This window comes from Pelophylax lessonae, assembly GCF_965119305.1.
Source record: "Pelophylax lessonae genome assembly, chromosome: 10".
NCBI classification, from domain to species: Eukaryota; Metazoa; Chordata; class Amphibia; order Anura; family Ranidae; genus Pelophylax; species Pelophylax lessonae.
Window position 1 is genome coordinate 156,462,551 of NC_138777.1, and position 27,367 is coordinate 156,489,917.

Genomic DNA, 27,367 nt, shown 5'->3' on the forward strand with positions numbered 1-27,367 from the left:
AAATGGTTTTGGTTTGTTTATGTCTTGCTATAAAAAAATTTTCAGTATTTATTCTATCAATGTAGATTTGGTCAGCTCGTTCCAAAAACCAAGGAGATTGATTATTGTTTGGGAATCTTTATTCTACAGGTCTTTGGCCATGGTAAAGCAAATGGTGAGCCAACCTGGGCACTTCTCGTGACAGCTTTGATTGCAGAGCTGGGGATTCTCATTGCTTCGATGGATATGGTAGCACCTATCTTGTCAATGTAAGACTATATATGTTTATATTGAACTCAGTTCTAGCTTTTAATAAACAAATGTCATTAGCGAGCATGTGTAGTTTAAAACAGTGCTTTCAAAATGAAATATTAAGTACTGCTATAACACTGTACAGCTTTTAATTGACTGATCATTTTATTATTTTATTTGATATTTTACATGTATGCAGTTAACTTAGATTGATGCGTATTGATATTTAAGTAAGTAATATGTGTTTTGTTAACAGGTTTTTCTTGATGTGCTATTTGTTCGTTAACTTGGCATGTGCTGTGCAAACTCTCTTGAAAACACCACACTGGAGGCCAAGATTTAAATATTATCACTGGTAAGAAACTAATCCTGAGATACAGTTTTATCTATTTTATCAGTTCTGTCGTAACCACCTTAGGGGAAATCTGCAAAGCAGGCATAATAAGAAATACCAACAATGGTTTATATTTTATATATTTTTAACAAAAACCTTTTTATAAGCACATACAGGTCCCTCTCAACAAATTAGCATATTGTGATAAAGTTCTGTCAGAATTAATAATTAATAATAATTAATAATATCTCGCTGTGCCTCCATTATGTCAGCATGTTGATACTGCTCTGACTATAACAGTATCTATTTATGGTTAATAATAAGCAAAGATCTGTGTGAAAGGAGAATCTCAACTTATTCCATAAATCTGTATGTAGCGAATTCTTTTTATTGATTAATTTCTTTTTAAAAGCATATACCAATCTTAGTGAAAACAGTCTACAGTATGGAATATATAAAAGTTTTATTCACAAGACATGTAATCACTATAAACGATCAAACTTGAGATGACACAAAAAAGATATAACTTCACAAAAATACGAACTTCAAACAATTAATGCAATGTAATTTGTAGCTCAATAATGAAAGTGAAACTGAAACAAAGTTAAAGTGAAACGAAGGCAAGATTACCATTTCCCCAGATGTAGTAGAAACCATATTTAATGTATACTATACAATCAGACCACAATTGTCTGCGCCATGCACAACTTGATAATCACCTCACTGCAGATGAAGTGAGAATAGGCCATGCAAAACGTGAAACTAATACGCCAATATGCGCTTAATCTGATATTTAATAAAAATGTTATAAAAACAAAAATCATCTCTTTAGAGAAAAATCTACATATGGTTTATACGGCTGGGATTGTACTCTCGTTACCCTTGAATATGAAATGTAAAACATTTAAGGAAGTACATAAACAATATTGAATAATAATCAAATAAACAGCAAGGCATAATTACCATTTTATGGCCGCTAGCTTAGAATAGTAGTTACCAGGTTCCTTAAGATGGCTGCTTTTCCAAGATGGTGGCCAATTAGGGAGGAGTTTCGTTTGGCGTCCCTCAAAGGTTCAGATACATGGTGTATTGAAAGGAAGTCTGTGTAGATGAGTCTGTGCATAGCTGTTAGTAGTGTGTATGTAAGTGTGATGTATATTGGGCAAAATGTGATGTGTCATGTGTCTCTCTCATCTGGGCTTTTATATGGTATAGAACAAAGAACTATTAAAATTACCATAAGTTAAACCCAGAGGGAGTAACATGATCCCAATTGGCTGGAACATCTTATTCATTAACTGGTGATGTCCTAGGGTGACACCTCTTGGTCAACCAGTATATTAAAATTAAATAAAGATTTCTCCATTTAAGACTATTATAACACAACAAAAATGTAACCATGCTTTCATCTACTAAATGTCCATTTAATCCACCAGGTATCTGAATAAAGAATTAATCTTGGTAACACTATTCTAATATTTAATATATCTTATTTAGATATATTGTATTTTACTTTTTAACCCAAGACTTCAATTACCGTAGTCAGCAAAATGGCAGTATTGCATTGCACTTAGGTTCAGTATGACAGCATTATTTATCTTCAAATAAACTTCGAACCTTTATATTGACCCATAGCTTACAACCAGACCTTCGAAATTAAACACCTGGCAAGGCCAGAAAAGTTTATGATGCTTTCTACGACTTACAATTTACAAATGTTTACTGAAGCCTGTTTTGACATACAGAGATGATTCATCAAACTCAGGAACGTTAGCTTTTTAGCAAAATATGAAACAATTATAATATATAACGCTTTCCTACATATTTATGTAATATATACATTTCATATTTCAGTGTTAATATTATGTTACATATAAGATTATAACATATTTGTAAATTTTTAGTTTTACATAGGTCTAAGCATAGAAAAATACTGACTTGCTTTATGATTCCAAACAGAGATAAGATTACCTTGGAATAGTGTCTTAGACCTTATCTTAAAGAAAGTCAACAGACTATTTATTTATACAGCCTGTCTGGGATAAACCTGTTGAATAGCCACTTTTCCTACATAGGCACTTTTTGTTAAAGGATATTTTAACCTTTTAGAAACCTGACAAAAATGGATGCTACTGCTTCATTTCTATGTAGATCAAAATATGACATTTCATTTCTATTTGTTAAATTTAACGTCCCCAAATAACCCTGACAGTTCATTATTTTCTGTAATGTACTGATAAACATTAGACTTATACATATATTTTAGATTCATTACACACAACTGAAGTAGTGCAAGCCTTTTATTGTTTTAATATTGATGATTTTGGCATACAGCTCATGAAAACCCAAAATTCCTATCTCAAAAAATTAGCATATCATGAAAAGGTTCTCTAAACGAGCTATTAACCTAATCATCTGAATCAACTAATTAACTATAAACACCTGCAAAAGATTCCTGAGGCTTTTAAAAACTCCCAGCTTGGTTCATTACTCAAAACCGCAATCATGGGTAAGACTGCCGACTTGATTGCTGTCCAGAAGGCCATCATTGACACCCTCAAGCAAGAGGGTAAGACACAGAAAGAAATTTCTGAATGAATAGGCTGTTCCCAGAGTGCTGTATCAAGGCACCTCAGTGGGAAGTCTTTGGGAAGGAAAAAGTGTGGCAGAAAACGCTGCACAACGAGAGGTGAGGTGACCGGACCCTGAGGAAGAGGTGACCGGACCCTGAGGAAGATTGTGGAGAAGGACTGATTCCAGACCTTGGGGGACCTGCGGAAGCAGTGAACTGAGTCTGGAGTAGAAACATCTAGAGCCACCGTGTACAGGCATGTGCAGGAAATGGGCTACAGGTGTCGCATTCCCCAGGTCAAGCCACTTTTGAACCAGAAAGAGCGGCAGAAGCGCCTGACCTGGGCTACAGAGAAGCAGCACTGGACTGTTGCTCAGTGGTCCAAAGCACTTTTTTCGGATGAAAGCAAATTTTGCATGTCATTCGGAAATCAAGGTGCCAGAGTCTGGAGGAAGACTGGGGAGAGGGAAATGCCAAAATGCCTGAAGTCCAGTGTCAAGTACCCACAGTCAGTGATGGTCTGGGGTGCCATGTCCGCTGCTGGTGTTGGTCCACTGTGTTTTATCAAGGGCAGGGTCAATGCAGCTAGCTATCAGGAGATTTTGGAGCACTTCATGCTTCCATCTGCTGAAACGCTTTATGGAGATGAAGATTTCACTTTTCAGCACGACCTGGCACCTGCTCACAGTGCCAAAACCACTGGTAAATGGTTTACTGACCATGGTATTTCTGTGCTCAATTGGCCTTCTAACTCTCCTGACCTGAACCCCATAGAGAATCTGTGGGATGTTGTGAAGAGAAAGTTGAGAGACGCAAGACCCAACACTCTGGATGAGCTCAAGGCCGCTATCGATGCATCCTGGGCCTCCATAACAGCTCAGCAGTGCCACAGGCTGATTGCCTCCATGCCACGCCGCATTGAAGCAGTCATTTCTGCAAAAGGATTCCCGACCAAGTATTGAGTGCATAACTGAACATAATTATTTGAAGGTTGACTTTTTTTGTATTAAAAACACTTTTCTTTTATTGGTCGGATGAAATATGCTAATTTTTTGAGATAGGAATTTTGGGTTTTCATGAGCTGTATGCCAAAATCATCAATATTAAAACAATAAAAGGCTTGCACTACTTCAGTTGTGTGTAATGAATCTAAAATATATGAAAGTCTAATGTTTATCAGTACATTACAGAAAATAATGAACTTTATCACAATATGCTAATTTTTTGAGAGGGACCTGTATGAGCCAAGATTAAAAAAAGTAAAATGTTTATCTACATGGATAAGTGCATCTCTCATAAGGTTTGCAGGAAATCAGGGAATATAACATGCATTAGAACAATGTACAAACACAAAATGTACAGGAGCAAGTGTGTGGCCCTGAACTCACACTGACTGCGTTCAAGACCGTCAAATTTTGACATGTGGCTGTGTCCGTGAAGCCAATTCTCCTGCACCCACTTCCAAAGACTGCCAGCATGCAGCTTGGGTTGGATGCAGGTGAAAAAAAAAAAAAAATAGAAAGCCTTGTGTATGCAATATGAGAGCCAATGCCTGTTTTAAGGTTTAAATGGCCAATAATATAATTAATGATCTAGTGGTTAATGACCAACCGTTTGGATTTACTTACTTGTCTTAATTGTACAGTATAGGACACAGGCTAAATATTAATCGACCTGGGATATAGGCTTGTACCTTTAGGTGATTGAACGCCGGCAAACTTTTGGGGACTAGCCCCCTGGGCGTCCCCCCTATAAACCCACCTCACTTCTTGAATCATCTGTTTTATGCTAGTGTCCGACGATGATGGACCTCTGTTCCCTTACCAAGAAATCACTTTTGGCTTAACTACTTTATTACGGTACCTTTTGGATTCTTTAATCAACTGCACTGTTTTCTAATACAACAAGAAAATCAGTACATTTGGATCATTTTCACCTCTGTAAAACCTTGGGAACTGTACCCAGATCCCATGCTGGGGAGACAACCTGTACTGTTTAGGGCACTGGATCCTGCATGCACGCTCACCTTGGAACTTTGTGCAACGCATGTACTTAGTAGCAGAGTGGTATACAGATCCAGGGCTGTGGTCCATCCCTATGGAACTCAGACCCTGAAGACCCTTCTGGGGGTATGCCCAATGTGACATGCAAAGTCTGGACCTTATATAGGAACCTGTGAGGTGGACCAGTATGATACTGTCTTCCTGTATCTCTGATCTTTACTGTAAAAACCGGGACTGTGTTTGGAATATATTCATTTAACAAACTTAGTGCTCAAATCTAAGCTTAATCTCAGGTGGATCAGATGTTACATCACGATACAGGTCGCACTTTCTCCCACCCTTTTACAAGGAAGACCTCTGTACATGACAGTCTGCACCCAGATTGTTGCTTACTCCTTCTCAGACAAGCCTACTCTGTAAACTCTGCACCCTACTCCATGAGTACCCTACAGAGAAATACCCTGACCAGTAGCTATGGCAGCAACCAGGCGAAAGGAAGCCACAGCAAACGCTGAAGGCAATTTGTTCGCAGAAGGCCTGTACAACAGATTTACTGCTGCTGTACCAGTATTTACCATTGGTCTCTGTATGCAATTCTAGCTTATTCTCAAGCATGGAGCAAGAGGCCTTACATGACTGTGGCAGACTTTTCTGCAACTAATTCGAATGTCGCAATTCCTCGGACTATCATCAGTTTTAAAGGCGATGTTCACCTTTTTTTTATTTTAATTTTTTTTTATTTCAGCTTCCCTTTGTACCAATATACTGTACCATGAATTTACCTCTGTTGCAGAAAATAAAAAACTTTCTCTGTCTTCCAGGACAGGCATTACCTCAGCCTCAAGTTTGTTGTATAGAAAACTCTTCCATTACTTCCTGCTACCCTTCCCTTATTTTGAGAAAACTGTTAAGACACAGGAAGGAGTTCAGAAGCTGACCTCATTATCACATACCCTGCACCTGCCCTCCCCCTCCAGGAATTGCTCCCACCCACCTCTTTACTCACATACAATCAATGTCAACGAACACAGTTCTCACTGAGTACATAGCCAGGGTCTTTCTCATTTTGTACCTTACCTATCTGCATCAGTCACTCAATTGGTGGAGTGTGCAGGAGCTGAGCAATCACATAACAGGCTATGTGTAGCAGAGCTGTAGTATGAAAAACAGAAGTGTGTCCCTGGATGTCTGTAAAGCTCATCATACACTATACAATCAGATTGCACAACCTTATTTAGATCTACCATCATATATGTAGTGCAAGGGCCTGCCTGATTGGATACAGAGTAATTGAATAGATAGGTGTGTCATCTTATATAGTTTTGTTAAATCTAAAGGAGATTGTACAGAAATTGTTCAAGCAAATCGTGTTATGTGTGGCCCCCTTAGACCCTGAAAATTAACTAGTTGTGTTTTGGTGGCATTAATTGTTAACGGCACCCCAAACGCAGAAGCAAACACATGTTGCTGTGTGAAAAAATTAGCATCAAACGCATTAAAAAACTTTAAACTGCGGCAAGCCAAAATGTCTCATGTGCTCCTTTGCCAAGTGTAGTGCAGTCCATTGAAATCAATGAGCTGCCCTATGCATGTCGCAGGAAAAACGAGCATAATAACGTGCGCTCCCACTACGTTGGGTGTGAACTGGGCCTGAAAGTGAAATAATTGTGTTTGCACAAGAACAATGAGGCTTCATTCATATCTGTGTGTTTCTGAACACATGGCAAACTGCACAGAAAATGTGCGCTTTGCAGTGTTTATAAAATGCGCCTACAAACATGCATCACGCTTACGTTGCCATTTAATAATAATGGTACCCCAATTGCAGGTAGTAGGGGTGCGTATTCCATGAGACAAATATGTTGCAAATGCACCAATAAGTGCAGTAAAAAAACACACCACGCTTCACTCTAAAACCAAGTTCTGGAGCCTTTTCGAGCGTTTGTCACATGCAGTGGCATGCAATGCCAAGCCGCCGCAAGCAAAGCCAACAGAATACTGGGATGTATAAAAAGGGGGATTCACTCCAGAAATAAAGAGATTATTCTCCCGCTCTACAAGACTCTGGTCCGGCCACATCTGGAGTATGCTGTCCAGTTCTGGGCACCGGTCCGCAGGAAGGATGTGCTGGAACTGGAGAAAGTCCAGAGGAGGGCAACAAAAATAATTAGGGGAATGGAGGACATCGGCTACGAGGAAAGACTACAAGCACTGAACCTATTCTCTCTGGAGAAGAGACGATTGAGGGGGGATATGATATCAATGTACAAATACTGTACTGGCGACCCTAGCATAAGGAACAAACTATTCAGAGAAAGGGAATACAATAAGACACGTGGCCACTCACTAAAACTTGAGGAAAGGCGGTTTAACCTTAAAGTGCGTAAGGGGTTCTTCACTGTAAGAGCGGTAAGGATGTGGAATTCTCTTCCACAAGCAGTCGTATCAGCGGGGAGCATAGATAGTTTCAAAAAACTATTAGATGTACACCTTAAAGACCACAACATACAGGGGTACACAATGTACGGTTAAAAGCAAACACACACGCATCATGGGTTGAACTGGATGGACTTGTGTCTTTTTTCAACCTCACTAACTATGTAACTATGTAGGGGAGACCATTCAAGTGAATGGGATGCCCTATGCATGATGAGCAGAAACACTCCAAAAAAGTGTGCCGCAATGTGAACGGAGGGCTGAGTTTCACCATTCACTTCCTCCTATGTACTGGTATAAAGCTGGCCATACACTTTGCACTCTGATTGTACATCCTCTGTACAATTTCTATTTGATTTACCAAAACTATGGAACCACTTCAATGTGATCTCCCAATCTTCTTACCAGAAAGAAGAAAATAAGCATGTAGCAAGTGAAGGCAGGGGATCTTCCAAATAGCAAATCAGTCCCAAATACACCTTGGAACGATCACCAGGGATAAAGTACTCCAAACATATCCACCAGCTCACAACGAGAGGAACAAAGGAGATCTCATAGTGCAGTATGTTCCATCAGCATCAAGAATTTATTGCAAACATACTTACAGGAAGCAGGTAAAATACAGGCAGTAAAACAATTCAAAGGTCCTGGGTCATTCAGCATGTGCGTGTCAACGTGCTGAACTGACGCGTTTCGGCCAATCAGCCATCGTCTGAGGTGTCAATTCTTGATGCTGATGGATCTGTTATTGCTGCTGGGAGCCTATTTTTGCTGGGGTGTTATTTTGTTGCGGGAGGAGGAAGGGCATTGTTGCTGTGGGGGAAGTCTTTTGTGTGAGGGATCTATTGCTACTGGAGGTGGGTCTATTTCTGCTGGGGTGGGGTCTGTTGTTGCTCATTGTTTTACTGTCTTTCTTGTTATTAACACATTCCATACAAATTACGTAGTAGCACACAATGACCTTTGGTTCTTTATTCTCTAAAAGGGGTGGTACTGGGAGGTGGATAGGGGGTGGAACCAAGAGATGGTGCTCAGAGGTTGGTAGGGGGCAGAGACCAGGGATGACTCGGAAGGGGGGAGCTCCTGCTCCTGTTCTCTGACAAGTAAAGCCTGTATCTGTGTACAGAACAGTTGCCCCTTTGCAGTTAATGTTCCGGATATTCTCCATAAAATGGCATCTTTTGTAAGTGATGTACATTTGATGATCTATTAGCCCTGGTTGGGCTTTGGAATGTCCTATGGCAGTCACTGGTGTTGTGCCTTAACCATTTCCTGTCTGCCCTATAGCAGTTTTACTGCTACAGGGTGGCAGCTGTGTGCTGGCACGTGATCCGACACTTCTGGGTAGGGGGCACACATGCATGCTGCCTGCGGCTCGCTTCCACTGTCGTTACACACAGTGGAAGCCCATCGGCGGGTTCCAGGTACTCAATGTCTGTCGGCACCTGCTGATCATCTGGCAGAGAGACAGAACTGGGATCTGCCTATGTAAACAAGGCAGATAACCATTCTAAGAGGGGGGAACTGATAGAGTTTGGGTCCCTGCAAAGCAGAGAAAAAAATTCCATCTCTTCCCCTAGTAAAACCACCTCACACAGTATATAAAAAAAGTCTGGCTAGGCACACAGTTAACAACAACAAACAATGGTATATAGACAGGACCAAGCTGAGGACCCATACAGACCAATACAGTACAATCAATGAGTCATGAGTTTGAGTACTAGTCAATAAGAAAGGATAGGTAGCTTTCCTTGGTGGCTGCCAGCTGGAGCAAGGAGAGGCTCTAAAACATAAAAATAAAAGAGAAGCAGTGCCGTCTAAGTGTAGCAATAGCGGGTTTACTGGAGGGTTAAAAAGTATGTATGCACTCACAGGAGTAGGCATGGTATAGGTTGAGTATCATCTGCTCTATCCCCAGGGGGATGCTGTGACCTCCAGATAGTGATTGCTGCCGTGGGTCCGTAAATCTGGTGGCTTCCAGCGTGATGGTCCAGGCTTGCCGGTGCTCAGGAGCAGTGGTCCTCAACCCTGGCCTACAGGGCCCACTAACAGGCCAGGTTTGCAAGATAACTGAAATACATCCCAGGCGATATCATTTGATGCTCAGTGATTGCAGTATTCTAGTCTGCATCTCCCCAAGGTAATACTTAAAACCTGGTCTGTTAGTAGGCCAGGGTTGAGGACCACTGCTCAAGAGGACTCGAGGGCGCGGGGGACATCACTTCCGGGTACGGGTATGCATGCGTGCTCCCTCATCAGGCTTTACTTGGGGCCATCTTGGGTAAGGGTTTTAAAGCGGAGTTCCACCCTGGGAAAGCTTTTTTTTTAATAAAAATACCCCCAGGACAGTCAGGGTTAGTACATTCCACAATGGCTAGCCTCTGATCTGTCCCGGGTTGCACTTAACTTTTAGAAGAAATACTTACCTTGAAAAAGTATTGTCCAGCGCTGCCATCTCAGGTGTGGGCAGCTTGAAGCCAGCGCGATCCTCTTCTGTGTCCTCTTCCGTCTTCTTCGGTCCCACGATGTACTGCACCGGCCCTGCCGTCACTTCCGGTGCCGCAGCGTCATCCCTGCACAGCTTCTGGGCATGCCCAGAAGCTGTTTAGCAAGGTATGATGGTGCCTGCACTGGAACTGATGTCGGGGCCGGTGCAGGCGCATTGATTCCTGGGAGCGATGACGTTCAGCTCCCAGGAATCATTGCAAGCCAGGAAGTGACGAATCGCCGTGGCCGCCGAGGGGAGGAAGAGGAAGTAAGGTAAGTATATTTTCTTCTAAACCAGGTAAGTAAAAAAAAAAAAAAAATGCGATTATCCATTTGTTTTTCAGGTGACCCGGGCATGAAGATGGAGGTAAGTTTAATTTTTGGGTGGAACTCCGCTTTAAGGCTGGCGGGGGTGGCAGTGGGCATCAATTACATATAAATCATCAAGGTGCAGATACTGGATATATACATGATTGGCCAGAGGGGACATATATAACCAACAACAAGAATGATATACCTGTATACCAAACAATTTGTAATAAACACAATATTTGCCAAAAATCGTGTATAAAATAAAATAAATCAAAAATTAAGATAACATCTTTTTTTTTTTTTGTGAAAGATCTAGATCAGATATATATATAAGACAATGTGATATTATCTGTAGAGAATTATAATGATAATGATTAACGATAGTAGTACTGATGAGATAGAACTACAGTAGGATAACATAATTACAAAAAAAGAACTCAGTAAACAAGATATGCCTACCTTGATACCAGTAAAAGGCATTGACTTATAGGTTGTAGTGGCGGATAAAAAGAAAAACAGGATCAGTAAAAGTGATGGTGGTGTATAGTAAGACCCATACATACGGGTAACTGTAAATGTGCCTATATATATGAACACAACCATATGCTCACATGCATGACAGCACACATGTGTAGAGCTGTACACGCATATGCACATGTTTATGTGTGTTATATACACGAAAAAAATGCACATGAACATATACACACATAGCAAGGGGAAGCCATGGCGGGAAAAACATGGTTCCACAATGAAACCCATGTGTACCTGGAGAACCAGGTTATAGAAAAAGTTAATTTCAAGGTCCTCGTAGAGGCCACCCAGCGATAGTGTCTAGAGTGAAAATCCGGTAATTCTCTCTAGCACAAAGTTGCTTGTAGCATTCTGCTGTAGGGAGATTCTTGGGGATGGCTTCTAAGACCCACACTCGTAGGCCCTGTGAGGACTTTTGATGGTGTTCAGTAAAGTGTCTGGGGACACTTTGTTTATCTGAGCCCTTCTCCACAAGCCCCCAATGTTCGCCAAACCATTTCCTCAGCGTACATATTTAGGTTGAGAAAAGACACAAGTCCATCTGGCTCAGCCAATAAAAAACAAAAAACCTATGGTAGGACGTAAACCATGTATTTGGAGGATTTTGCCTCCATGGCTTCCCCTTGCTATGTGTGTATATGTTCACGTGCACATTTTTGTGTGTTTATACAGTATCTAACAAAAGGGAGTACACCGCTCACATTTTTGTAAATTATTTTTTTATATATTTTCACTTGACAGCACTGAATAAATGACACTCTGCTACAATGTAAAGTAGTGAGTGTACAGCTTGTATAACAGTGTAAATTTGCTGTCAAAATAACTCCACATACAGCCAATAAGGTCTAAACCGCTGGCAACAAAAGTGAGTACACCTCTAAGTGAATATGTCCAAATTGGGCCCAACTAGCCATTTTCCCTCCCCGGTGTCTCAAGGATCAGGAGATTAAGGGCTATGTTAGATGATTACAGTCACACACACCTACACAGGTTGAACTGGATGGACTATTGTCTTTATTCAACCTCACCTACTATGTAACTATGTAACTCGTTAGTGCTGGAAGTTCTTAGGTGTGAATGGGGAGCAGGTGTGTTACATTTGGTGTTACCGCTCTCACTCTCTCATACTGGTCACTGGAAGTTCAACATGGCACGTCATGGCAAAAAAACTCTCTGAGGATCCGAAAAAAAGAATTGTTGCTCTACATGAAGATGTCCTAGGCCAGTGGTGGCAAACCTTGGCACCCCAGATGTTTTGGAACTACATTTCCCAAGATGCTAATGCACCCTGCAGTGTAGTTTAGCATCATGGGAAATGTATTTCCAAAACATCTGCTGCGCCAAGGTTCGCCTTCACTGGCCTGGGCTATAAGAAGATTTCCAAGACCCTGAAACTGAGCTGCAGCACGGTGGCCAAGACCATACAGTGGTTTAACAGAACAGGTTCCACTCAGAACAGGTCTTTCCACGGTCGACCAAAGAAGTGGAGTGCTCAGCGTCATGTCCAGAGGTTGTCTTTGGGAAATAGACGTATTATTTCTGCCAGCATTGCTGCAGAGGTTGAAGGGGTGGGCAGTCAGACTGTCAGTGCTCAGACCATACGCTGCACACTGCATCAAATTGGTCTGCATGGCTGTCATACTAGAAGGAAGCCTCTTCTAAAGATGATGCACAAGAAAGCCCGCAAACAGTTTGCTAAAAACAAGCAGACTAAGGAGCTGGATTACTGGAACTATGTCCTGTGGTCTGATGAGACCAAGATAAACTTATTTGGTTCAGATGGTGTCAAGCGTGTGTGACGGCAACCAGATGAGGAGTACAAAGACAAATTTGTCTTTGCCTACAGTCAACCATGGTGGTGGGAGTGTCATGGTCTTTGGCTGCATGAGTGCTGTCGGCACTGGGGAGCTACAGTTCATTGAGGGAACCATGAATGCCGACATATTCTGTGACATACTGAAGCAGAGAATGATCCCCTCCCTTCGGAGACTGGGCTGCAGGGCAGTATTCCAACATAATGACCCCAAACACACTTTCAAGACGACTACTGCTTTGCTAAAGAAGCTGAGGGTACAGGTGATAGACTGGCCAAGCATGTCTCCAGACCTAAACCCAATTTAGCATTTGTGGGGCATCCTCAAATGGAAGGTGGAGGAGCACAAGGTCTCTAACATCCACCATGCCCAACATCCAACCTCCGTGATGTTGTCATGGAGGAGTGGAAGAGGACTCCAGTGGCAACCTGTGAAGCCCTGGTGAACTCTATGCCCAAGAGGGTTAAGGCAGTGCTTGAAAATAATGGTGGCCACACAAAACATTGACAGTTTGGGCCCAATTTGTACATTTTTGCTTTGGGGTGTACTCACTTTTATTGTCAGCGGTTTAGACATTAATGGCTGTGTTGAGTTATTTTGAGGGGACAGCAAATTTACCCTGTTATACAAGCTGTACACTCGCTTCTTTACATTGTAGCAAAGTGTCATTTCTTCAGTGTTGTCACATGAAAAGACGTAATAAAATATTTACAAAAATGTGAGGGGTATCTAGATCGGCGGCGGCATACGACCGTGCGGTTGCCGATCTTCAGGAGGCGGAGGCTGCTTTTCTAGCAGACCCTTCCAGTGCTAGGGCTTCCCATCTTAGGTCACTGACGGGGGTGGTTACCCAAATTGAGTTTGAGCAGGCCAATAACAAGTTGTTTTTCCAACGCCAGAAGATTTTTGAACATGGAGAGAGGGCCAGGAAACTACTAGCATATCTGGTACACTGTGAGGACAGACCCCCAGTTGTTATTTCACTACAGACTGACACAGGTGACTTGGTGACTATCCCTAAGGTGGTGGCTGACAGGTTCCGCTCCTTTTTTGCAGATCTCTATACATCTCGAGCCCCCAGTGACTTTACTGACATGCACCTGCTACTAGATGGGGTGGTGTTCCCTAGACTTATGGCTGACCAGGTGACTGAGTTGGAGGCTCCGATAATGGAGGATGAGATTGCGGAGGCCGTGTCCAGGTTCCCCAGGTCCAAGTCCCCGGGCACGGATGGGTTTCCCATCGAGTTCTACGCCCATTTTTCTGAGCTTCTCCTGCCGCAGCTACTGAAGTTGTTCAATGCCATCTTTGAGGAAGATAGGCTACCCACGTCCATGAAAGAGGCGCTGATTGTGCTAATCCCTAAGCCGGGCAAAGACCCCCGATTTCCGGAATCATACCGCCCGATCTCGCTCCTACAAGTAGACGTTAAAATACTCGCAAAAATGCTCTCAATCCGCTTGAACCGGGTCATCTTGTCCCTGATTCATGAGGACCAGACAGGTTTTATGCCCGGCAAGAACACATCTTTTAATCTTCGCAGACTGTATATGAACTTACAGGCTCGGCATAAGAACTCGGGAAGTAGGATAGTGGTGACACTGGACACGGCCAAAGCTTTTGACTCTGTGGAGTGGGGCTTTCTCTGGGCGTGTCTGGAGAGGTTTGGGTTTGGCCCACGGTTCATTAAGTGGATCCGCTTGATGTACAGTGCTCCGGTTGCCAAAATCCTGGCGAATAGCAGGACCTCTGAATCGTTCCCGCTTACCAGGGGGACGAGACAAGGCTGCCCGCTATCTCCCTTACTATACGCCTTGGCGGCCGAACCACTGGCCATCGCTATTCGTAATCACCCTGGTATTGATGGACTGCGTATGGGACCTCTGACCGAAAAACTTAGCATGTACGCTGACGACACGTTACTGTATCTGGCGGACTCGGACACTTCTCTTACCACGACCTTATCGCTGATAGAACGCTTTGGCAGGTACTCCGGTCTGCAGATGAACTGGGACAAGTCCCAGATCCTACCTCTTGATTATCCCTCCCCGCCTCGGCCTCCCTCACACTTGTCCCTACAGCGGGTATCGAGGATCAAATATTTGGGAGTCTTGGTCACGTCGCGCCCCCGAGACTATATCCAGGACAATGTCCAACCTTTTTATGACCTGATCAAGGCCAAAACCCAAATTTGGGCGAAGCTCCCCTTGGACGTCATGGGAAGAGTGAATCTCATAAAAATGGTTCTGCTCCCAAAAATACTTTGTTTTGTGGCACTCCCCGATATACCTGCCTTTAAAATTCTTCAAACAGATGGAATCCCTCCTTAAAGCCTTTGTGTGGGGCCAGAGTAGGCATAAGCTTTCCTGGCGTAAACTTAAAAACCCCTCCAACTTGGGCGGGGTGGCCCTACCTGATTTTAACCTTTACTACCTGGCCGCCCAATTATCCCACCTGTTTCATATAGATAAAACCGATAGGACCCGCTTTCTACAGCTCTTGTGCCCCAGATGGTCCCAATTGACTGAAGACCCACTGACTGTTGTCTTTCGGGGGGTGCGAGGCTCTGAGATTGTGGGCGAGACCGACTCTATGCTGTACCATTATAGTAGGATCTGGGAGGTTGTCATGACTAAGATGCAGTACCCTGCCCTCCACACTCATACTCCCCTGTGGCATAACGCGGCCCTGGCAGAGTTCGAGTCCGTGCCGGACCCGGAGCTCTGGTGTAGTAAAGGGATTCACTTTCTTTCACACTTACTGCAAGGGACGACTCTGCGCACGTTCATAGACCTGAGTTCCACCAATGATTTTCCGGCCTCTATGCTCTTCCGTTACTGCCAGATCAGACATGCATTTAGAGCCCAGTTCCCGGCCCCTCTCCCTCCTCTGGAGACCCCCTCCATGATTGAATTCCTCAAGAGTACCGACCCCCAACACATGATCTCCATCCTCTATGCGGAACTTCACACTCCCTGCTCCACAGTGATTGCCTATGCTGCTAAGACCCCCTGGGAGGCGGATGTAGGTATTATAGATGACGATGAATGGGATGACGCCCTGGGGTCGTGCAAAGCTGTGTCCCCTAGACTTTCTGACAGGCTCACCCAATTGTTCATCCTACACCGAGCATATCTGACCCCTATCGGCCTACAGAGATACCGCCCTGAGCTGTCACCTAATTGCCCAATGTGCCGGACGGCTGTGGGCACCTTTTTCCACTTCCTTTGGAGTTGTCCCCAGCTCCAGGGGTACTGGAAACAAATTGTTACATTCCTTCATGACAAAATGGGCTCCCCGGTACAGCTGGTCCCCAAACAATGCCTACTAGGTATATACCCAGATGAGGACATTGACAAAAGCCTACTTATTCTCCTGCAGACCACACTGTTTATAGCCCGGAAGTTAATTGCCCGACGGTGGATGCGTGATTCCCCGCCCACATTTGGTGCATGGAAGGCTGAGATCAATAATGTCCTACCGTACCATAAACTTCTGTACAAAAACAGGGGAAATCCAGCTAAATTCACCAAGATATGGGATAGGTGGGTCCAGAGTCCGGATACTGGGAGCTGAGACACCCCCTGTTAATGGTTGTGATCCCTGCAGGTGGATGTTCCTCCTTTGTGTGTTATGTGCTCGTTATGTGAAATGTTATGCCCTAATGATGCGCATTGTTTTGATTGTGTTTATATGCATGGTCCTAGTTGACACTTGTTGATTTTCTGTGTTCATTTCTGTAAACGATGTTCATCATCTATTTGTTTTTTTTGTCCAATAAACTCACTGGTTTGTAAAAAAAAAAAAAATGTGAGGGGTATACTAATTTTTGTGAGATACTGTTCATATATACAGGTGCATATGCGTGTACGGCTCTACATGTGTGCTGTCATGCATGTGAGCATATGGTTGTGTTCATATGTATAGGCACATTTACAGTTACCCGTATGTATGGGTCTTACTATACACCACCATCACTCTTAGTGATCCTGTTTTTCCTTTTATCCGCCACTACAACCTATAAGTCAATAACTTTTACTGGTATCAAGGTAGGCATATCTTTTTTACTGCGTTCTTTTTTTGTAATTATGCTGTCGTACTGTAGTTCTATCTCTCATCAATACTACTATTGTTAATCATTATAATTCTCTATAGATATTCTCATTGTCTTATACAGGTTTATCATTCTTGTTGTTGGTTATATATGTCTTTTCTGGCCATACATGTATATATCCGATATCGGCACCTTGATGATTTATATGTAATTGACGCCCACTGCCCACCCCTGCCAGCCTTATATCCCTTACCCAAGATGGCTCCGGACAGAGTCTGGTGAAGGAGCATGCATGCTCTGAACGCACGCTTCTCCTGCTTACCTGTACCCGTAAAGGGACGTCACCCGCGCCCTCGAGTCCTCTCGAGCATCGGCAAGCACCACCGAGCCTGGACATCACGCTGGCAGCCACCAGCTCTGCGGACCCATGGCAGCTTTCACCATCTGGAGGTCACAGCATCCCCCAGGGATAGAGCAGATGATCCTCAACCTATACCATGCCTGTTTTTACCTACTCTTGTGAGCGCATCCATACTTTTTAACACTCCAATACAACCGCTATTGCTACACTTAGAATGGCGCTGCTTCTCTTCTATTTTAGGCACACAGTTAACTCTTTGAGCGCCCCTGATGTTATCCATTTCCCAACCAGTGTCATTAGTAGAGTGACGGTGCTTATTTTTAGCACTGATCACTGTATTAATGTCCTTGGTTCTCCTAAAAGTGTCAGTGTCAGAATGCCCATCGCAATATTGCAGTCCTGTTATAAGTTGCTGATCACTGCCGTTACTAGTAAATAAAATAAAAGTTTGTAGACGCTATAACTTTTGTGCAAACCAATCAATATATACTTATTGGTATTTTTTTACCAAAAATATGTAGCAGAATACATATTGGCCTAAATTTATGAAAAAAAGTAAATTTTTACTATTTTATTTTACTATTTTAACCCTTTGATCGCCCCTGTATTTCGCCCCTTCCCTGCCAGTGTCATTAGCACAGTAACATTGCATATTTTTAGCACTGATTACTGTAGTAATGTCACTGGTACCCTCAAAAGTGTCAGGTGTCCGATCTTTCCGCCGCAATGTCGCAGTCCCGCTAAAAATCGATAATCGCTGCCATTACTTGTAAAAAAAAATCAAAATAAGTATACATTACATAAATCTATCCCCTAGTTTGTAGACGCGATAACTTTTGCGCAAACCAATCAATATACACTTATTGGGATTTTTTTTATCAAAAATATGTGGCAGAATACATATTGGCCTAAATTGATGAAAAAATTTGATTTTTTAAAATTTTTTATTTATTGGATACGTGTTATAGCAGAAAGTAAAAAATATTATTTTTTTCAGAATTGTCGCTCTTTTTATTTATATATAAAAAAAAAAAAGGAAAGACAGGTGCCTAAAGTGTAGCATAAAATTTTTTGACATGATATATATATATATAAACTCACATGGGAAATGCCTTGGTCCATAGTTCCTAGATTGCTTCCTGTGTTCTGTATGTCTGCCTTCCGACTGGCCCGCAGCCGGGTGATGACGGTTATAGGAAAGGCCGTGGAGGAGCTGGATCAGGCAGAGGCAGTGGTGAACCGCAAGCCTTCCCGGAAATGACGTAACGCGTTTCGGAGCACGCGCACTATGAATAAAGACACTCTGCATCGTTGGACATAAAAAGACCAGCGCCAGAAATGACTGCAGAGGATGTTAGGGGGCAGTACAAGTGGCAGCAGGAAGTGATCCAGTGCCATAGGAAATACAAGTATGATATTTAAAAACATACATGCATATTCATTATTAGGGATGCACCGAAATTTCGGCCACCGAAATTTTCGGCCGAAAATGGGCCTATTCCATTTCGGCCGAAAATGGGTTAAAATGCCGAAATTAATGGCCGCAGCGCAGGTTTGAAAAGTCCCTGATTCTCCCGTCCGTAGGATAGGAGAATCAGTCTGTTCAATTAGGTGCCGTGGCTGCAGCAGAGCAGAGCGTCTGTGACACCTCGTCTATCACACAGCAGCGAGCAGTACTCACCCCTCCCAGACACGGACAGGAGAGGAGAAAGACACACACAGCTCATCCTCCTCCCCCTCCCACCCCAGTTTTTCTGTCTGCCCGGGGCCGCCCACTCTCCTATCTCGGCGTATGTGCAGGACAGAGAGGGAGATGTGGGCGGGAAATATGCAGAACAGCAAGCAGCTACGTACACATTCCAAGCCTCATGAATGAAATCTGAGCCATCCTTTTTTTTTTTTCTCTAGCAAAGCGTCCACATGACAACCAGTGAAACTAAGGCTGGCCATACACTATACAATTTTCTTATTCAATTTCCTTTAGATTTACCTTAAACTATGTAATGCAAGGGCCTGCCTGACTGCATACAAATTGAAAGTGTTTAGGTTTGACCCTATATTGCATGGTTTTGGTAAATCTAAAGGAAAGTTGAACAAGAAAATTGTATAGTGTATGGCCAGCCTAAGTTGTTAAAACTCTTGGGCTATCTTGACCAGTATCTGCCAAAAGCTCCCTGTCTTTGAACTGAAAAGAAGCAGTGCAGAAATGGCAGTAACAAACACCAAATTATTCCAAACACAGTTCAATTACTTTGCTGTTTGTAATTAAGTTTATTCTAATGTTTGAAATAATGTCAGTTTTTAAGACATGTACTTTATTTGAAGGTTACCCTGAAGCAGCAAATTTACTTTTTTACTTTGTATGTATACACAATGTTTCATTTAAGTTTATGCAATTCTGTGTTCTATAGGAACATAAAAATAAATCTTGCATAAAAAAAAAAAAAAATTAACCCCTTTTGTACTGCATTAGTGCAACCAGTATCAGTGCAGCCAGTGTTAATTAACACTGATACTGGTTGCACTAATACAGCACAAAGGGGTTAATTAACTGCCACTGGTTGGTCACTAATGCATCAGTGACCATAAGTGGCAATACATTAACCCCCTCATGCTGCATAATACAAATACCTTTGGTAATTAAATTAACCTCTTGCCAACCCATCACAGTACATATACTGTGACAGGGTGGCAGCGACAGGTGTACGTCGCTGCCTGTTTTTTATGTATGCCCTGTTCTATCTAATTTAAAATTATTTGGGGGAAAAAGTCATTTTCGGTTTCGGTTTCGGTTTTCGGCCAAGGGCATCCTGCATTTTCGGTTTCGGTTTCAGCCCAGAATTTTCATTTCGGTGCATCCCTATTCATTATATATTGCATAATGTAGTCATAAAAGAGCATAAAAATTCATACTAATCTGTATAAAAAAAAAACTAAAACTAAAAAAGGACACACATATATACTAAACATATGTGATGTCCCTTATTTTATATTTTTGCACAATATAAATTAATAATGAAAAGGGGAGAACAAAAGAAAATAAATAAATAAAACCATAAAAATAAAAATAAAGATGAAAGTAAAAATAAAATTATAAAGATAAACATAAAAATAAATTGCATATATATATATATATATATATATATATATATATATATATACATACAATGAGATCTACATATACGCATGCAACTATAAACATACGTATGCAGCTCGTATATACATATATGTAAGAAAAAATGTGTATTCAACATCCATGTGGCACACATAATTCAATGGTACACTATTAAATATAAGTAAAGTAAAAAATTAATTTATATAAAGCTAGTTTACAGGATGGTATTATTGACTCACAGAATGGTATTAATGTCTAATTCTTCATTAAGTCCCCCGGGTGAGAGAACATTCAGTGCATATATTCCATATGTTTCCCTTTGACAGAGTCGCTTGAACCTCTCTGCCTCAGGGATACCCTTTTGGATAGACTCAATCACCCAGACGTGTAAGCCATTGGTTGACTTGGCATGGTGGTGGAGAAAATGTCTCGGGACACTATGTATATCCTTTCCCTCTTGTATATAGCGTCTGTGTTGGCCAAAATGTGCCCGCAATGCCCGTATGGTTCTGCCAACATAATGGAGACCACACGGGCACACCAAACAGTACACTACAAAATCGGAAGAGCAGGTATGGAACTCATTTATCCCATACCTGCTCCCTTTAACAGTAAAGTCTTTCTAGCCATGTGTCACAAATGAACATGTCAAACATAGCGGTTTCCGGCATTGGTACATGCCGGTCATTTTGAAGAATGATAAGGAAGGTGATTGATACTTTTTTGATTTAAGCTTACTGGGAGCAATTTTTGTTTTAATGCTGGAAGCCTTCCTGTATGAAAACGTAGGTTTGTTTGGTAGTTGTGATTTTAAATGAGGATCTCCCTGTTCCTCGTAGTCAGAGGTCTTTATACAATTGTGTCTCAATCTGCAAAATTAACTTTTAGGGATATTGTTAAGCCAACACCGGTGGTGGCAACTTTGGTAATGTAACAGGGAATTCCCAGCTGTCGGCTTGGTATAGTTTTTTGCTAACACTTTCTGGTTCTCGTGGTACAGATCCAAATCTAAAAAGGCTAAGTGGTCTGTATCCACTACAGAAGTGAAGCCAAGGCCCATGTCATTGTTATTACAATGAGTAACAAAACCATCAACTGCAGAGGCCTTCACACTATGTGTGAAGTGTAAGGGTTATTGCTTAGAATGTAACGAGTTTCCCAATGCCCCATCGTAAGATTTGCATACGATGGGGCAAAGTTAGCCCCCATGGCTGTACCATTGATTTGTAGATAGTAGTCTTCATTAAACATAAAATAATTATGTGTTAGGCAGAACAATGTAGCTTCCATAATGAACTCTGCCTGTCGGGGGTTAATAGTAAAATCTTTACTAAGAAAAAATTCCAATGCCCTCATACCCACTGGATGCTGTATGGAGGTATACAATGATTGCACATCCAGAGACACCCAAAGGTATGTTGGCTCCCAGGAATACCGGGCAAGCAGCTCCAGTAGGTGGATACCATCCCGAATGTAAGAAGGTAGATCTTGCACCATGGGTCTGTCAAAGGGAAACATATTGGATATATGCCCTGAATGTTCTCTCACCCGGGGGACTTAAAGAAGAATTAGACATTAATACCATTCTGTGAGTCAATAATACCATCCTGTAAACTAGCTTTATATAAATTAATTTTTTACTTTACTTATATTTAATAGTGTACCATTGAATTATGTGTGCCACATGGATGTTGAATACACATTTTTCCTTACATATATGTATATACGAGCTGCATACGTATGTTTATAGTTGCATGCGTAAAATATGCAATTTGTTTTTATTTTCATGTTTATCTTTATAATTTTTACTTTCATCTTTATTTCTATTTTTAATTTATTTTTATTTTTATGGTTTATTTATTTTCCTTTTGTTCTCTCCCTTTTCATTATTAATTTATATTGTGCAAAAATGTATATAAGGGACATCACATATGTTCAGCATATATGTGTGTCCTTTTTTAGTTTTAGTCTCTTTTTTTATACAGATTAGTATGAATTTTTATGCTCTTTTATGACTACATTATGCAATATATAATGAATATGCATGTATTTTTTTAAATATCATGCTTGTATTTCCTATGGCAGTGGATCACTTCCTGCTGCCACTTGTACTGCCCCCTAACATCCTCTGCAGTCATTTCCAGCGCTGGTCTTTTTATGTCCAAAGATGCAGAGTGTCTTTATTCGTCTGAGGAAGGAGCGTAGTGCGCATGCTCCGAAACGTGTTACGTCATTTCTGAGAAGGCTTGCGGTTCACCGCTGCCTCTGCCTGATCCAGCTCCTCCACAGCCTATCCTGTAACCGTCATCATCCTGCTGCGGGCCAGTCGGAAGGCAGACCTACAAGACACAGGAGGCGATCTAGGAACTATTGTCTAAGGCATTTCCCATGTGAGTGTATATATATATATATATATATATATATATATATATATATATATATATATATATATATATAGTCTTGTCAATAAATTTTATGCTACACTCAGCGGCGCCTGTCTATCCATTTGTTGCCAGCGGGATTTTCCTCTTTTGCCTGCCAGAGCTGCCCTGAGTTTCCATCAGCATCTGCAGAGCATATGCTCCAGAAGTCCCTGACTGTTTCAACCATCTGTTGTTTGCTGCACTGTGGTCCTTTCTCTTCGGCACAAGCACCCAACATTTCTCCTGTCTTGAGCTCTTTTTATTTATAGCACAAAAAACAATAACCACAGATCAAATACCACCAAAAGAAAGCTCTGTTTGTGGGGAAAAAGGGACATCAATTTTATTTGGGTACAGCGTCGCACGACCGCACAATTGTCTGTTAAAGTAACGCAGTGCCGTATCGCAAAAAAATGGCCTGGTCATTAGGGGGTAAAACCTTAAGTAAAAGGTAAAAGGTCTCTGGCCTCGCTCTCCCTTATCAAAACCTTTATTGAAAGTGTATCTCGAATCAGGCCCCCCTTACAGGAGCTTCTGCTTTCTTGGAACCTGTCTGGTTTTCTCTACCCTGTAGAAACCACCCTTTGAATCCTTCAGGGAAATCCCCTTAGTTGATCTCTGTTGCAATGTGGCCTCCTTAGTTGCTTTCACATCTGTCAGAGGCATATCTGTGTTAACGACTCTCTTCTAAAAAGTAATTTCTTGTTCTTCATAAAATTAAAGTAGTCTTGTGCCAAAGACAATCTTTTCTTCCTAAGGCAGTGTTAGTGAAAATTTATGGATAGGCAACTACTATTGATTAATGGTCCCAACAAAATTATTAACTACTGTAGTAGGGAACAGACACACTCAGCATCTTTTTAAATCACTGTTCTGATTTTCAGCGCAATTTATATTTTTATATACACATGCTTATGTAGGTATCGGATTCATATATTACAATTGTGCTTTTATGGTAACAAGTGGAGTAACCTAGGCAGGCTAATTTCTAATTTCTTATCAGGACTCTAAAAAAATGGGAATATGTAATCAAAACCTTATTGCAGTGTGCAATACATAAGCAAAGTATACAAAATAGATTATAGTTATATACAGAATTTACAATTTCTTTTACAGGTTGTATCGATCGTCCAACTCAATAAAGGCAGTCTTGCCTTCTTTGTGCTCTCCAAAGCACCCAAAGAAAATTGCTCTTCACTCCTGGAGATAGTCAGAGCCGTCAAAGTCTACATCAAAACAACAGTTCCTATTAGTAAAACAGACTGCTTTACAGTCCACCTTTGCTAGATAGAGAGGACCGCTCTTCCAGAGCTCATTCCATCAGGTCAGGGTGTTTCCTGGACATTTTGGCACCATGTCTCTGTTGACCAACTTTGTAAGCCACCTGGTCCTCTGTTCATACCTTTTGAAAGTTTTACCAGGTGGACATACAGTTTTCTGTGGATGCAGTTTATGGCCTTAATGCATTCCATTCCAACATTTTAGCCACTTTTTCTTCCCCCCCCAATACCTAAATAGTTATCTGAGTTCTGTATAGAGTCAGTGCTATGCCTGGCTGAAGGTCTTCACTACCCTCTTCCTTATGTCACAGGCTTGGTTGAGAGCAGCGGGAGCTGTTGGCTTCTGAAGCCACCCTCCATTCTATTTTTTGGTTAGTCTGTATTGCTTGCTACAATACCAATGACTCATGGATTGGGGTGGGGTTATAGTGGGGACACCCAGGGGGTATGTCTTCAGAAGCTTGCCAGTGTCCAGTCACCTAAAGTCCCAACTTATAACCAAGGTTATGTGCATACTTAAAGACTTTGTCCTGTTCTGTACCCCAAGATTTGGATCTATTTATAAGTAAGTCAAAATTGCTCTTTGTCCTGCTTTCACACACTGATGGACATTTTTTGATAAACATTCTTGAGTGCTGCTATACCTTTTATGCTACGTACAAAGCACCGCAAATGCCACTGGATAAGGGCAGAGCATCTTTTTTTCTCCCAGTTGCTTTTGTTTGTGAATGAATATGGTGATCAAAAAACACTTTCTTAGATCACATTTTTTAAAGGAAGTGCCCATGTGATCAGCATTGTAAGTAAGGGTTCTGCTCCTTGTGGGCTATTCTATAGGCCCTGCCTGTAGTTCTTCCTGTACCACGATCTTAGCACTGTATAAAAGTGCAGCGCAACAGTGTATATGACTATATTGTAAAAATGCAAAAAAAAAAAAAAAAAAATCTCAAAACATCAGTGAAAAGTCCATCAATATATAAAGTCCATAAATAACTTAATTAAAAAAATGCTTCATAGTGTTCATTCGGTCATTGTCCTATATATGATCCATAAGTGATCCATTTACCATAAATGATCCATAAGTAATCCATTTACCATAAAAGCGACAATGTTCCACCGCAGTGCCCACCACCTATCACTGCAGCCTTGTACCTCCTAATGAACCCACACCAAGTAAGGTCCTATCAGCAACACATACAGTATCTATAAAAAGTGAGTAAACCTCTCACATTTTAGTAAATATTTTATTATATCTTTCCATGTGACAACACTTAGACCCCGTTCACATTAGGTCGCTCCGACTTCGGGGGCGACCTGTGAAGTCGCATGCACCGCGACTTCGGTGCGACTTGCACGGACTTCATATAATTGAAGTCAATGCAAGTCCCCTCCAGGTCGCCCCAAAATAGTACAGGACCCTTTTTCTAAGTCGGAGCGACTTGTGTCGCTCCTATTAGAACGGGTCCTGTACTACTCAATGGACCCGACGGTGCGCGACTTGCCAGGCTGACCAAGTCACCTGGCAAGTCGTAATAGTGTTAACCGGCTCTAAAGACATGACACTTTTACTGCAATGTAAAGTAGTGGTTGTATAGCTTGTATAACAGTGTAAATTTCCTTTCCCTTCAAAATAACTCAACACGCAGCCATTAATGTCTAAACCACTAATACATTTATATATCTGTAATTATTTACCATAAGCTTATGTTAAATAGTATTTTACATTTGTTTCCACTAACAGGGCACTTTCCTTTCTGGGCATGAGCATCTGTTTGGCTCTGATGTTTGTCTCCTCCTGGTATTATGCACTTGTAGCTATGCTTATTGCTGGACTGATTTACAAGTACATAGAATACCAAGGGTAAGTTTTTTGGTTTTTATTAATTATTATGTATTTTCCTCAAACCTAAAATATAAGGTCCTGCTTACTTCTGCTAGTAAAATGCTGTTGATTTAAAAATTGTGGATGCGGGTTTGTCTTTTCTACATGTGTTTTCTCTCTTTAAAATGACACACACCTTCTAGTATAGCCTTCTATTACATATTTCTATTACAAACTCCCCTCCAAGACACGTCTGCTTCCTGTTAGTTTTCCATTGCACAGGAATACTTCCTTCATTGCCAGATTGCTTAAATAATATTCATGCCCAGTCTTCGTACATGGTACAAAACTAGAGGGGACTAACCTAGTGTAATCAACTCTAATGCAAAAAAAAAGGATAAACAGAACAATTACTCTCAATCACAAACCACTGCAGAATAACTATCTATAATCCAAGGATGGAAAATAGTAGTATACCACAATTAATATAATATTTAATTTCATAAAGTGATCCCAATAAAGTGTCCATTTACTGTGTTCATATCATTTGTAAACATTCAAACCTTCTGTGCCAATTTCAAGTGATACATGTTAAAAAAAAAAAGAATCCAGTGACCCTGATTATTAGTGCTCCACACAATCTATGAAAAACTCAATCACCAGATCTCTTATGACCCTCTATAACACAAGGTCTCAACACGCTTTTTCTGACTGTACTGCTACTCTTTCACACCTCTTGCTCTCTCCTCCTCAACCAGTTTCCTCTATTAGAGCCAGCCTTCAATTTTCTCCATGCCACCATAAAAAATAACTGGAGAAAGCCAAATATTGAGTTTAATATTATATTGCAGTAGAAGGCTTACACGTGAATGTTTAGTCATAACACATATTGCTGGCATTATTATGAGCAGGTTTTAAAGATCTATATTTTTTTCACTTTTTTTTCATTAGCACAGGATGAAATGCATTATAATGCATTTTATGGTGCATTTTAGGATGACACAATTTCCTTTTTTCCTTTTTTCTTTTTTTTTTTTTGATGGTATAGAGCACAAAGCACTGCTCCTCTTTTAATATTTTTAAGTGTAATATTGTCATTATAAAAAATAATTTTAACCCTACACCTACTTCCACACAAGTTAAGGGCCAAAGCTAGATAACACAAGCACTTGAATATTTTCTGGGGCTTTTCAGAACAAAAGAAAACACTTGACTACCCCTATCAATAAAAGGAATTCACACCACCCCTATAGCTGTCAGCCATGTTACTGTACATTTTGGTTTGCATGCAGATGGGGAGACAGAAGGCCTGTGTCACGATCCGGGGTCAGGCTCGAAGACCAGTAGCTATAGCAGTCGCAAGGCACACAGGAACCAGCAGGATAGGAACACTGACAGGTCACCCAGGCAGATGACACAGGCTCACCTGAGGTGCGGAGTCTAAGTACTAACCGGTCTTCACCAGTGCTCCTGAAGGTGGAGATGGATTTTGCTGCGTGTTAGCACCAGGTCGCGGTCCTCAAGATCGCCCCACCAGGAGGTGAGCAAGTCAGAGTCCAGTAGCAGATAGGGATTAAGCTGAAGCGTAGTCA

General features: G+C 41.5%; 1 protein-coding gene across 2 annotated transcripts in view; it reads left to right on the plus strand.

The window, feature by feature from the left end:
• The window catches only part of SLC12A4 (solute carrier family 12 member 4), a 363,765-nt gene that overhangs the window by 215,913 nt on the left and 120,485 nt on the right, over window positions 1-27,367 (plus strand). For both annotated transcript variants that reach the window (XM_082270400.1, XM_082270401.1), the window contains 3 exons: window positions 130-248; window positions 488-586; window positions 25,695-25,814. In XM_082270400.1, coding sequence (XP_082126526.1) covers window positions 130-248; window positions 488-586; window positions 25,695-25,814 — 338 coding nt within the window. The remainder of the gene's footprint in view (window positions 1-129; window positions 249-487; window positions 587-25,694; window positions 25,815-27,367) is intronic.